Genomic DNA, 14,083 nt, shown 5'->3' on the forward strand with positions numbered 1-14,083 from the left:
GGATTATGGAATGAATTATTTCTGCAGTGTGGTTGATAATATCACCAAAAATCAATTAGAAAGCTGAAGAGCATGAAAATAATGTTTTTCTCTCTCTCTGCAGTGAGGACAGATGAAGGTCACTTTCTAATGTTCCTCTAAAGAGTTAATATTAGCTGCTCTTTCAACCATGACCGCTCCAATACCTCTATGCTAATGTCTGAACAGAGGTCAGCTGATCTACCAACTCACCTACACTGCACACACACACACACACACACACACACACATATATAACCCTAAACACTTCCAAGGTAAGTCTGTATTTGTATTTTGCAGTCGCTAATAGTCTGTATCTGGTAATTTTATTTTTTTTTACCTTTATTGATGCAGTTGTTTGTGAGACTAAGTTAATCACAAAATAACACAAACATTTCAAGACAAAATGAAGAACCTGGAGGAGGCTCTTGGGACCGAGACAGACGAAGAGAACAACAACCAAGAGAGAGAAGATCAATCAGAGACATTCCATAATAAGAGCCCGCTCCTCTCTGATCCATGGAAACCGTGCCAACGGCCTCGAGCAATTGTCAAAGGTCAGACTGAAGTGGAAAATCATTAGAATCTGATCGATGTTGACCAGATCAATACATCAAAGAATAACTAATCTTCATTATGCCTGTGATATTATACAAGATTTTAAGTTTTGTTTGACCTTAATCTGAGAGGTCATAGATTATTGTTGAGTTCAAAGACAAAGTATTCAGTCTGTCTGTAGACTTTTATATGATAATGATAATTACATACAAGAGTCACTGGAGGACAGACTGTGACTGTTCATCAATACTGATTGATAATTGATTTTTAGGTCTCATTGATATTCATTACTTGTATTCAAGTATGATGTGCAATGTTATCTTGCATGCTCTGCACATATTCTGTAATTCCAGTTTCATATAATATTTTTACAGTACATTAAAGTTGTTAATTGGCCTTCATTGGATCAATGGTTTTTTTTTCTATGTATCCTGTTGCCATTAACAAATGGGGATCCTTAAAGTTACCACTGCAGGAACTCAAGAACCTTGTGAGGCTGTGGTCCAAGGTACATCTCTGAACGGCTTTTCTTTTCTCCTAAAACTAATGACGGCCTGGAAGTGTTTTCCATTTTTCTTCTTTAGTAGGCAGCATCTGTATCATGAGTCCCTGAACATGACAGTCCATCAGGTGGTCAACCATTTTGGTCCAGACAACAATTTGATCAACTGTCACAAAACTTTGTACAGATACTCATGGTGCCCAGAGGATGAACGCTAATGACTTTTGTGATCACCAACAGATTAAATATTTTAATCATCCACTACGCTCTCAAAATCTACTTAATGGATTGGCACAAGGTTCTCAGATGAAGAAGCAGTGAACAGTGGAAACAAACGCAGAGGCCAAGAGAACAGCTATGTGTTACATGTTACATTTCAAGTGCCAGCAGAGAAAAAGTAATATTAGTGGCTGAATAGCACTGCCTATAATTATCATTAAGATATGGTGTGTGATGGCTCTAATTTATCCCCTCATCAGTTCTGACTAAGAAAAAGTCCCTGTGTTAAAATGGCCTCACATGTGTCTGTGTCTGGGACTAACCCACATCTTTGTGTCCACAGAATGGCTGCTGAAGCTGAGCTGTTGTCTTGGAGCAGTGTGTGGGATGGAGTGGTACGGCTTCGCTGCTCTGGGCGTTTTGATGGCCTTCCTCAGCTTCCTCATGGACCTTAGTGTAACAAAGCTGCTCAGAGGTAGACACACACACAAAGACACAGAAAGACACACACACAGCAAAGAAATTAAATGATTGATGTCTCTTTCACTTCACTTGTAGCTCACCAGTGGCTTTACATGAAGCTGGAGGGAAACACTCTGCTGCAGTTTTTCTGCTGGACTCTTTATCCGTCATGCCTCTGTGCTGTCGCATCGTCATTCTCCCACAACATCTGTCCCTTCTCCACAGGTCTGTCCAGCAACACTCACACAGGTTGCCAAGAAAATCTGAGATTGGAATTTTAAATTCTGGAGATTGGAGGCCCTTCTGCTCTGAGGCCAGAAATAACCACCAAATGATTCAAAACTTCAAGAACAAGTTTGGTAAAAGGAGCTAATCTTTGTCGGGTAGACACAAACACAACTACAAAGGAATGCTATTGTTGCTTTGTGTCAGCTGAATGTGGAACAGCAAATTCAAAATGTTTGTGAATGTTTTTTATAAGTTAAAGTTGCTCAAAACATCCACACCACCAATCTGGTTTTATTGACCGAACTCCAGGTTTGTTCCTGACACCAATTAGCTTTTAATGATGTCATTACCTGAGGGTTTCACATACATTTTCCAACCTACAGAGCAATTCAATGATTTGTGTGTTATAAAGGTTTTAACTTAGATGAAGATCTGACTATATTGTGAGACACATTTACAAATAAAGCAGACAAATCTTCAAAGGTCAGATGCTTCTTCTTTCCTCTGAATCTTGATTTTTCCTCAGTGTCTTTCAGACACATCTTTCTTTCCTATCTAAAGTAAATGGCATTGACAAAAAGTCAAGTGTGATATTATCTGTAATACCCAGTGATCTGTAAAGGGAGAAATACACATGAAAAGTCAGATATGATTTTATCTGTCTAACAGAGATCTTTTAAAGTGTAATGGAATTCCAGGAAGCAGAGATCTCAATTCAGTTTTCTGAATGTTGGCGTATGCAGGGACAGACTTTCACCATTTCCTGCAGATTATATAATAAAACAGGAGTTTAATAATATACACTACACCTGTTTGCTATTTTGCAAACATTACATAATATTTAATGTTTTAAAAATGCAGAAAATGCAATAACTGGCAGTGACACAATGTCTCAAAGACATAAAAGGTCTGAGCATAATGAAGCTTTTGGACAGACTATGGTAACAGAGAAATGCTTGTGACATATATATTCAGATAGACATGGACATTGTTTAGTATTCACACCGGTGTCTGCCTCAGTCAGACGTCCAATAAATGTGTTGTGTGCGTGTGTGTGTGATTTTGACAGTGTCCAGATGATCAGCGTGTCTCTGGTTTGGTTTGATATGATATGAATGGCGAGAGAATCATTCTACTTTTCCCTGACGACCTCACCTTCTCCCTTTCAGCTCCTGGACTGTCACAGGACATTGCTACACCTCACAGTCAGCTGTGCATTCATGTTTACGGCCTATATCTGTACACACCACCACTGCAGAGACAAAAGCTTTCAGAGAAACTCTGAAGGGAGAAATGTGTTTGATTTATGTGACCAGCTTCATTTTCAATTTGTCTGTTTTGTGTTGATTGTCCTTGAAATCCCACAGAAGTGCTCCCCATCCCCCTTATCCACCATCAAATTATTCTGAAATCATTCCTGTGTTTTCACTTTGAATAGTTTTAATTTAACTTTCTGATTGCTTTAGTACCTCTGGATTTTTCAAAAATATAGTCCTGTTGTTTATTTCTCCTCAGGCTCAGGGATACCAGAGGTGAGAACCATGCTGGCTGGCATTGAAATGCCTCATTACTTGTCTCTCACGAATATGTTTACCAAGTTCCTGGGTCTTATCTGTACACTAGCAGCCGGCAGCACTGTTTTCCTGGGCAAAGTGGTGAGAGACATCTCAGAATACCTGTTTGTCAAACAAAATATGGACCTGTTCTTTAAAATTGTGCGTTGTCAGCTTCTTCACGAGTTACAGACACAGTTTTTATTTTTGTCTCTTATCATCAGGGTCCATTTGTGCATCTTTCCACCATGATGGGAGCCTACCTGAGCCACCTCTGCTCTCTTATACAAGCCAATGAAAAGGTAAAATCATAGTAAAGTTATTCAAAAGTGATGAAGAGTTTGCCACTTTACCCACATTTCCTGTTGTAGGAGCTATTCATTAGTTTGTTGTTTAAGAATTGGGATTTGTTATAAAACAAAACTGAATACCCAAATGTCATATTTATTATTAATAATTTTTTATTAGAATTAAAATGCTTTATATATTGATGAATGAACTCTCCATTAAATATTTCTTTATATCGCAGTAAGGGGCACAGTTTGACAGAAGCTCTGAAACTGGAGGATCAGTGAATTTTCTCCCCAGCAGTCTAAAAGAAAATCCTAATGTGTGTTATTGTAACTGTCTGATATCTACATTAAGACCCAATACAGATTCTTTGTCTTTTAGGTCAAAACAGATGGAGAAATGTTGGTTGTAGCTGCTGCAGTGGGAGTAGCCAGCTGCTTTGGAGCTCCAGTCAGCGGTGAGAGACAGTGAAGATTCAGCATCAGGAATCCATGATTTTAATACATCTGCTCTCAGTGTATCTGTCCTTCTCACACTGGTCTGGTTAATGTGTTTCCATCTTTGATTTCCCGCTCATAAGCTTCACATCTTCCCTTTTATCCTCCCTCACACCCCTGCTCCTCAGTCGTGTTTGTCTGTTCATCCTTTTCTCTCACCTCTTCTTCCTGTCATCTCCTCTCCACCCAATATTTTGATCCTCTCATCTCACTTCACTGTTGTTATCTCAGCGCCTCAGGTTCAAAGTTCACAATACAAATTTACATGAATCTGTTTTTTAGTAACGAATCGCATGAATATTTCTATATCATATTTAAAGGACTTATTTTTTGCTACACACACAGGCAGCAGAACTTTAGGTTTATAATTGACAATATATTGACATGTTTATCTGTCCCTTTGCCCCTGTCCCTGTCCTCTGCTCCTGTAGGCGTGTTGTTCACTGTGGAGGTGATGTGTTCTCATTTTGCTCTGAGGCATTACGTCCCATGTTTCTTCACGGCCACCTGTGGGGCGTTGACCTTCCGCCTCCTCTCAGTGTGGAGTGGAGATGGAGGTAATGGAGGCCCTGACCTGCTCTCGCCCCCTCATGGTCAACAAGGAGGGGGTTCACTTTAGAGACACTGACACCCTGACCTGAAGAAAAGTGGCCACAAACCCAGAAAGATGACTGAACATCTGAGATTTTATCGAGTGTCTATTCACGTGTTAACTACACTATCTAGTGAAATGTATATGGACACCCCTAGGCCTGTTTTTCATGGTTTGGGCTGCAAATATTGGTTCAAAATGTGGTTAGAGACCTTCCCAGAAGAGTAGGATTTGCACATTAATGGCCACGGTTTTGGGGTGAAATATTCAATGATAACATTTGCCTGTGGTGTTTGGGTGTCCACATACTTTTGGCAATACAGTGCTTTGTAAAATTCCTAACTTTATGTATGCTTACCAAAAAGCATAGTCATATTAAAACGTTTTTTAATTGAGTTTGGTTTTCAGCATTCCTCTCCCATGCTAATGTCATATTTCAGGGTCGACTGACACAATGTTTCTTTTCAATTTCAAGGTTAATGCAGTTCTTTGGTCATTTTACCTTGTCAGTAATGTTGACAGCTATCTAATTACTTGTCATGATGATAACCAGGGACATCAGCGTTGGCAAAATTAGCAGGAGCATTTAAGACGACAGATTGTAAATTTCAATGAAATCTCAATGCAATAAAGTGAAGGAAAATTAGATTTTGAACGTCGGTGGGAGAAATGAGAGAAATAACTCCAATTTGTTTTGTGTCCACAGAGACTCTTCAGGTGTTGTTCAAGACTAATTTCCCTACTGTTTTACCTTTCTACCCGCTCGAGATTCTGCTGTTTGCCTTCCTGGGGTGAGTTTAGTTTTGACAGCATCTGCATAGTTAAATAAGTTCTCTATTTGTTCCTGTCTTTTGGTATTCATATTCATATCAGTCACAATGAAAATCCTTTGACCAGTTTTGTGTTTTTCTTCCTTTCTAGTTGGCATTTAGGTTTATTTTATTCATTGAATCATTTCCTGGCCTCCTCCCTCTCTTCATGACTTCCCCAAGTCTAATGACTTCCGATAGTCTATTGCAGCCCAGGTTAAAATAAGCCTCTCGTCTCTCATTGTGGATTCAGTCGGCTCTCTGTCTGGAAACAGGCTGCTGTGTGGAGCCGTGAGCTGCTGCTACCTCTTCTGCCATCGGTGGATCCTGCAATTTACCAAAACAAACCCAGTCATGAAGATGCTGACGACAGAGTGAGAGCTTAGTCTTTACAGTGTGAAAGCAGTGATGAGTCACCAGTTGTGTAAGACAGACTCAGAGATAGATTTTAGGTGGATTTGAGCAGATTAATGAGCCAGTGCCACAAAACATGATGTGTTTCTTTAAGGATAATCCACATTAAACTAGAACATGTCGAACCTTCTAACCTTTAAATCTGTTTTACCATACTGATATTTTCCAACTTTAAATAATGAATTATTGTGCAGGGTCTTTCAAACAACATTTTAATGACCTCAATACCCTGTTGACCTGTCTATACTCCAACTATACATTAGAGTTATGTAAAACACTGTGAACCTTTGAAAGCATAAAATGGGAAAAGAGCAGAACAGGTCTGGGACTAATTTTTATTCTGATGAGGTCGTATGTGCAGACAACCACTTAAAACTTATTTCAATTTCAATTTGAATGACCAAAATGAGAATGACATTATAACAATAGTGTCTGAATCTGTGAATATGTCTCTGCAGGAAGGGTCTGTACTCAGGCGTGGTGGCCTTCCTCCTGGCAACTGTGACGTTTCCCCACTTTACAGGTCAATACATGGCTTCTAAGGTGAGAATCAGCAGTCAATATTTTGTGGATGTAACTACATAATCGATGAGTTGGAGAAATACTAGATACAGGAAATGTCAGCAAACATTTCATTTGGCTGCTGCGTGTCGTTTAACAGTGACAGCAGGTCCCAGTCTTGTGTTTTGACATCAGTGAAGTGGCTGACATTATCATGAACTCACACATTGTAGTTTATTTTGAATTAGCTCTATATACACTGTCATTCTACTGTAAATGCTCATATATGCACCAAATGTGTATTAATCCAAGGCTGAACATAGTCCCAGCCAAATCTATTATTTACTCCTGTAGATGTAGAGACCAGGTCAGAGGTTAGGAACAAGGCCAAGCTCTATGGTCCCTCACTGTTTGAGGAAATTACTTCAACTTTTTAGCCAAGCTAACAGTGTGGTCTGCTGCTGGTCGGTGTTATACAGGTGCAGATGTAGTTATCATAGCTGTTGTTTAAAAATGAATTTCTTTGTCATCCATGTTTGAAGATTTACATCCTCAGGAGGACGATGGCTGAGAGCCACAGACAGGGCAGGGAGGACAGAGACAGTATGTCAGACGGACTAATAGCTTCTCTTGTCTTTTCATGAGATTTGTTGACGATACAAAAGACATAGAATAACACTGCCTTATCCTTTAATATTGACCTAGTACTCTGAATGACAGTCCATCTCCTTCACAGTACACAATGAAGCAGCTCCTCACTTCCTTACTGGATAGCAGGCAGTGGACCTCTCAATCCCATAATGCTTCTGTGCAGCTGGAGCCTGAGACATTGTTGGAGTGGAGCTCATCAGGGAGTCCTGTCTGCCTGTCTTTGGCTTTCTTTCTCCTCATGAAGGTACAAACAATGCAAAGACCAATTAAAGAGTCTCTTATTTCTGTCACTCTGCACTGAAAACCTCCAGGAATCATTACAAGGCACCACTCCTCTTGTTTCCCCAAGTCACAGTGACCCATGACTGACAAACAGTAATTGACATTTGCTCAACAGAGTAAGCGAAGTAAAAACTGTTTATCCGTTGAGGCTGAAATGTCTTGATACGTGATGCTCACTCACAGCAACGCTGCAGGTGGATGGATGGATATTGTGAGAAATCTCAGCAGCCGACTGAGTAAAGGCTGAGTCACTGGTATTGAACAAGAACCCATCAACCACTCATATATCTATCTGTGCTCTAAGCAGAGAGAAAACCTTGCCTACTATTTAAAGAAAAAAAAAATGACATTTCTGCATTATGGACAGTTCCGTGTAGCAGTCAAAGGATCTCTAATGCATTAAACACTGAGAGAGATTCACTTATTCTGACAGATTTTCTCCAATTACCACATGCAAATATGGAACAAAAACATACACGATTCAGTATTTATCTTGTGCAAAACTGATCTGAGAGCACTGCAAACATTTCCCTGCACACAGACAGACAGTGACTCATCTGCTGTGCTACTTGTGTGTGTAGAGCTGTTGTGGCTGCTCAGATGTTCAGAGATTTGTCTGTGTCTCTGTTGTTGGTTCTGAGATGTGGATGTTGGTCCTCGCCTGCACCCTGCCTGTGCCATCTGGATACTTCATGCCAGTCTTTGTCTATGGTGAGTGAAAGGAAAAGACTTGGACAAACTTACTTTGTAGAATAACTCAAGTTTGAAGAATTTATCTCACTGCATCCTCTGACCAGAATGTAAAAAACACACAGACAGACACACAGAGAAACTCCTCTATGGTGTGTGTTTTATATTTCTGTTATCTAGGGGCAGCTTTGGGCCGTTTGCTTGGAGAAGGAGTAGCTTATGCGTTTTCCACTGGAGTGACTTCAGACCAGCAGAGGGCTGCAGTAAATCCTGGGGGCTACGCACTGGCTGGTAGGAAAACAATCAAAACTTAATAGTCATGACATGTACTGTTGCCCTTTACCTGTGCACTGTTTATAGCCCTCTTACACGTTCTTTAATTCGGAATTTTGCTAATTCTGAATAAATACCTACCATGCAGTCCACATTTTATACCAGCTATAAATTTGATCACTTTTTTAAACTTGTCCCAAGAAAATACAAATATTCAGTTCAACTCCGCCAGTCTGAAATACTGAAGTGTGAACTATAGTTTACAACAGTATCAGCACCTTAATATGTTTTCTGCCCTGAAGGCGCAGCAGCTCTCTCTGGGGCTGTGACTCACACCTTGTCTCCAGCTCTCCTGGCAATAGAGCTCACCGGACAGTTCAGTCATTCTGTACCAGTTCTCCTCGCCACTCTCCTGGCCAACGCCCTGGCTCGCTCTGGGCACCGCCCATCTTTCTATGATGCCCTCTCTATCAGCAAGAGACTCCCACACCTGCCCTCTCTGAAGAAGGCATGTCCTCGGTAAGTTGAAAAAAATAAATAAAGTCAAACTGAATGAAGGAATATATCAAGCTTTGGATGGTCATCGCTGTGGTTATCTGTGAAATAACAACAGCTTAGTTGTAGATATTGTCCATGTTTCTATACTTAACCAGTCACTGTGATGCCCCATGCTGACACTGATGTGTGCCAACAGTGTTGTATATGATAACACAGTTTATGTGATGATAAACCTTTAGTATTTTCTGAGTGTAATAACTTAATCAGCAGTTCTAAAAGCTAAACATGAAATTACATAATCCTTTTTTTTCAGAGAATGAAAATTCTTAAGCAGCAAATTTCTTGTTTTCTGACATGAAAGCTGAGGGAAAAAAGATGATAATTGACTTTTTGGTATGCTAATGGCGCCTCTAGGGATGAGACTTTGGTCTGTTGATCCATCAGTGGTCCAGATGTTGGAGGTAACTCTAAGCTTTTTAAACTGTTAACTTTAGAATTCAGTTTAAAGCACAGCTGAGCCAAATTAATTGTTTTGTAAGATGATAAGATTGTAAGATAAGCCAGATGTGTTAATGAAGAGCTGAGTCTGAACCAAAACCAGGGGGATTTCATTAACATGCCTGCTCTCCCAGCACCACACACAGGCCGCACTTTACATTGTTTGCCCCACTAGTGGTAATTATGTTCAAATAGTGGTTTGTGCCACACTACTCTTGGGTCACAATGACTCATAATTAACATACCGTCCAGTAATTGACATTTTTACAATAGAGTAAATGAGCTAAGAACTGTTTAACCATTGAGGCCGAATTGCAGGTGGACGGATGGATTCTGTGATTTTTTTAACTGCTAAAAATATCAGCAGCCAGACAAGTAGTAGCTGAGTCACTGTTACTGATTAAGAACCACATCAACCAGCCACATATTTATTATTTTCAATTTGTGCTCTGTAGGAGGAAAGCCTCACTTACAGCTGCATGAGGAGGCAGAAGAAATAACATTTGCAGAGTATGTGAACATTTCTGCATTGAGAACAGTTTCTCTCACCGTCTCTAATGCATTATGTTCTCTGAGAAATTGACTTTTTGCAGACGATAAACCTGCCAGAAGATTCACTTATTATAAGAGTTTTGTTCCATTATCACATGCAAATGTGAAATGTAAATGGGCAAGTAAGAATTCTTACTCTAACTCATCTATCCAGCTATTTTGCCTCACGGTGTGGTCTTCTTACTGTCAATTTAGGAATTTATAGGCCACAGTGTTTAATGAAAAAACTCCTCTTCTATACCTTAACATGTATAATCACCCAGGTCAGCAGTGATAGTCTGCTGAAAGCTGTTGTCAAGATGTAAAATGTCACAGCAACCGATGAAATGAATACATACCCTGATCCCTCTCTCCGTACTGCCCTGGTGACAGCAGTTAGTGTCCTCATTAAGGGTTTTTTTTTTTTTTCTTCCTCATCTTTCTGTCTCTCAGACTAGATATCAGCCCTTAACCATATGTTCAGATAGAAATCAGGGTATCATCACCCACAACAGCAGTCAGGCTGAGATTACTTCACTATCCCTCTGACAAACCCAGACACATCACAGATCATCTTGTTGTCTGCCACCTTAAACTGCATGAAAAATGTTTTTGGAAAAACAAAAAATTCAGTGCTGGTCTGAATCTCTTCCCAGTGACTGTGCTGACAGCAGGAACTGTACTGTCTGAGCTTCCAGTCAGCATTAAACAACACCACAGCATCTAACTTCAGGACTGGGGTTCACTATTATCTCTTTGTGTCTGGGCACAAACATGTTTTTTTTGTTGCCAAATTAAATATTGCGTTTGTTGATTTCATTTAACCTCAGCTGCTTTTGTTCCAGGTGTGACATGACTCATCTCTCTTGCAGGCTTCCCTCCACACCAGTTGGACAGGTTTTGGGAGTGAAATCAGTGCAGCTTCAAAAAGCAGCTGCGCCAGCTGAGGTTCAGCATGCTGTCAACACCAGCAGTGAAACACAAATCCCTGTGGTGGACTCACACGGTGTGCAGACAGAGATATCTGATAGTATTGTACCCCAGTGTTACAGATAATGACAGTTTCTGTCTGAATCTTTTAGCAAAAAATGAAATGTATTTGAGGTATTGGAATATTGACACAAAGTCTGCAGGATCCTTAAGAAAATGTTTGATCCATACTGGTCAAACACGTAGTTATGAGCCCTTGAAACTAAAAGAAAAAAACGATGAGAGAAATGATAAAAAATAAATAAATAAATAAATAAAAAGCTGCAGGGATTGAGCAGTGTGAAAGTGTCTCGATAAGGAGCTGACAAGTGTGAGAAAATAGTCAATCAGCCAGCTGAGCCTTTCAGCAGCAATCACATGGACGAATTTTTAAGTTTGCAACAGACGACTCACAGGCCACTAGAGAGCTGCACACACTGTAATCTGTTGCACCGACCGTGTCAAAGAAAACTGATTTCCTCTCTCCTCCTCTGTTGAAGAGTCTGGGATTTTACTGGGGTTTGTTCTTCGATCAGAACTGCTGATGTTCCTGCGTCACTCGAAGGCTGAGGTAAAATGGATGGATGAAGTCAGACGGGTAGCTGCAGAGTTCAGAGGGAGGTAGAGGAGCGAATTGTCTGACGCTGTTTAAAAGGCAGGCCGTGTCTTTACAATCTGTTTGACACTGACTGAATATAAAACAGTTCTGAAGGAGGATGGGAGCAGGGTGTACAGACAGGGTTTCTGGCTGACGTAAAAGCTCATTTTATGACATTGCACCAGTTCCACCAATTCCATTTTAAAACAGACAAATACTTGAAGAGAAAACAGAAAACAGATTTCTGACACTGTAACAATGCCCAAGCATATACCAGAAAGAGTATAGAGTCATTTCTGACTGTGAATCATAGTTTCTCAAGTAATACTGAATGCTGTCACATGAAAATCAGATATCTAACAGAAACCTGTTCTGCAGACTCCAGAGAAACATCTGGATGAGGTCTGCTGCATTCACCCCCCCTCTATCCTGTTATCACCTCACAACACTGTTCAGGAGGTAGGCAGACTTCAGAACATGTTATTAGGTTAGATAAATTTAAAGTTCAACACTCTGGGAAATACATTTGTTTTCTTTCTGATATTTAGATGAGAAGATTAATACCACTCTCATGTCTGCATGTTAAGTATGATGCTGGAGGTAATTAGCCTAGCTTAGCATAAAGACTGGATGTAGATGGAAACAACTAGCCCAGCTCTCTCCAAAGTTCAAATACACACCTACATCCATAATGCTGTTCACTTTGTTTAATTTATACACAAACACAAATGTAAAAACAACAACCAAACAAATATGTCAATGTTGTGTTCACAACTTGTTTCCACTGCCCTCATCTAGCCAAAATAAATCAGTTATCACAGGTTTAACAACATGAGGTTGGTATCAATCTTCTCATCTGATGCACAGAAAGAAAACAAATAAACATATCTTTTTTTAAAGTCACTAACTTCAAACCCATTTTCCTCTGTGTCCCTGCAGGCCCACAGTATACTGAATCTAGTTGGAGCCCAAACCTTGTTTGTCTCAGACAAAGGACGGTTGGTCGGGTTCATCACATGGACACAGGTGCTCACACTCACCAACACTCACAGTGCAGTATAATCTCTTCCTTCATCTTAATGATGAATGTAGCCTCATTTAGTTCCATTCCTCTGTGGGTGTTTGTCTTGTTCATACACACTTTGCAAATCAGCCCACATCTCTGTATTGATTTATGAATGTTTTGCAGGTGTAAGAGGCAAAACGGTTCCTTATGAATTCAAAACAATTTGTTTCTCTCTTTCCAACTCTCCCCTTCCCTCCCTCTCTTTCTCTATTTTCTGCTCCAGATGAAGAAAATATTAGAGGAGCTGGCCAAAGAAATCTAAGCAGTGGCACACAGGAAATAAGCACATCCCTGACCTTTTTTAAGCATACATTAATCTATCTGTGTCGGATTAGCTTTTAACTCAGGCCTGGTTCTAATAATGATATCACATCTTCATTCCCCAAGCGTTAACAATATTTGCACACAAACAAAAGTGTCATTAGCTGGAGGCTCCTGTGATCCCCATTTATCAGAGCTTATTGTGTTGCCTTTTATTGTAATTAGCAGCATCACGTCTACAGAGGAGACAGTTCATTGCCTTAATCAGTCAACCACACTGTGACACAGTGATATTAAAATTGTGTCTGCCCAGAATCTTATCCAGTGGAGATGAAAACAAAAGCCTGTGAAATAGTTTGTTCAATTAACACAATAAATCCCTGCTGCTGTGTTTGTACTGCTACACCACCCCTCCCAGTGCGTACGTTTCTTTACATTTTGGCAAATTGCCTCCATTAAAAGAAAAATGTCAAATCAGCCATTAGTTCCTAGTTTTGATAGGTTCCCATTAATGTACAGACATCTGTGTGTGTCTCAGTGTGTCACAGGGACTGTTGTTACTCCAGCTGCTGACTGTGCTGGTGAGTGGGACAAATCACTGGGTTTAATTACAGTAACACTGACATGCACCTGTTCCTTTCACCTCACACAGTATCTGTGCAGACATAGCTTCCCATTTATATTGTAGACAACTGACTCTTTCTTGGGACAAAAATGAACCATCACAAAACTATCAAACCTAAATCCTGTTTTTGTAATTACTCTGCAGCATGTCACCCTAGGATTAAGAGCTGTATTTGAAGGTGTTCCCACAAGCATCTCAAATAGAGTTGAACATTAAAGCTGCTCTGTGTCGAATTTGAACATTTCTGCCTTTAGTGTCCCCCAGTGGCAGCATTGCAAAACGACACTGGCATACAGCAAAGCACTTCTCTATACCCATGAGCAACGCAACGCATAGACTGCACCAATATTCATTTGGATTGTCTCACTTTTCTACAAAAAGCAGCATCAGAATGATATGTATTCCACACATAGAGTTCACACCGCAACACATGATAAAATGCTGAGTGATTTCTCTCAGACGCATTGGGAATATGGCAGGAGTTGCCATGGTAATGA

The 14,083-nt window shown here is 40.1% G+C and overlaps 1 protein-coding gene across 1 annotated transcript; it reads left to right on the plus strand.

Moving 5' to 3' along the window:
• The first annotated feature begins 424 nt into the window (after window positions 1–424).
• clcnk (chloride channel K) lies at window positions 425–14,060 on the plus strand. Its single transcript, XM_018675006.2, has 19 exons — window positions 425–575; window positions 1,641–1,772; window positions 1,856–1,984; window positions 3,503–3,642; window positions 3,765–3,842; window positions 4,213–4,288; window positions 4,760–4,885; window positions 5,627–5,711; window positions 6,005–6,103; window positions 6,602–6,686; window positions 7,381–7,539; window positions 8,219–8,288; window positions 8,448–8,558; window positions 8,843–9,059; window positions 10,940–11,073; window positions 11,537–11,607; window positions 12,013–12,093; window positions 12,574–12,660; window positions 12,924–14,060. Exons 1-19 carry the CDS (start codon window positions 425–427, stop codon window positions 12,960–12,962), a joined length of 2,070 nt encoding a protein of 689 aa, XP_018530522.1. The 3' UTR covers window positions 12,963–14,060.
• The last annotated feature ends 23 nt before the right edge of the window (window positions 14,061–14,083 follow it).

The sequence above is a fragment of the Lates calcarifer genome, linkage group LG6 (genome assembly GCF_001640805.2).
Source record: "Lates calcarifer isolate ASB-BC8 linkage group LG6, TLL_Latcal_v3, whole genome shotgun sequence".
Taxonomy (NCBI): domain Eukaryota; kingdom Metazoa; phylum Chordata; class Actinopteri; family Centropomidae; genus Lates; species Lates calcarifer.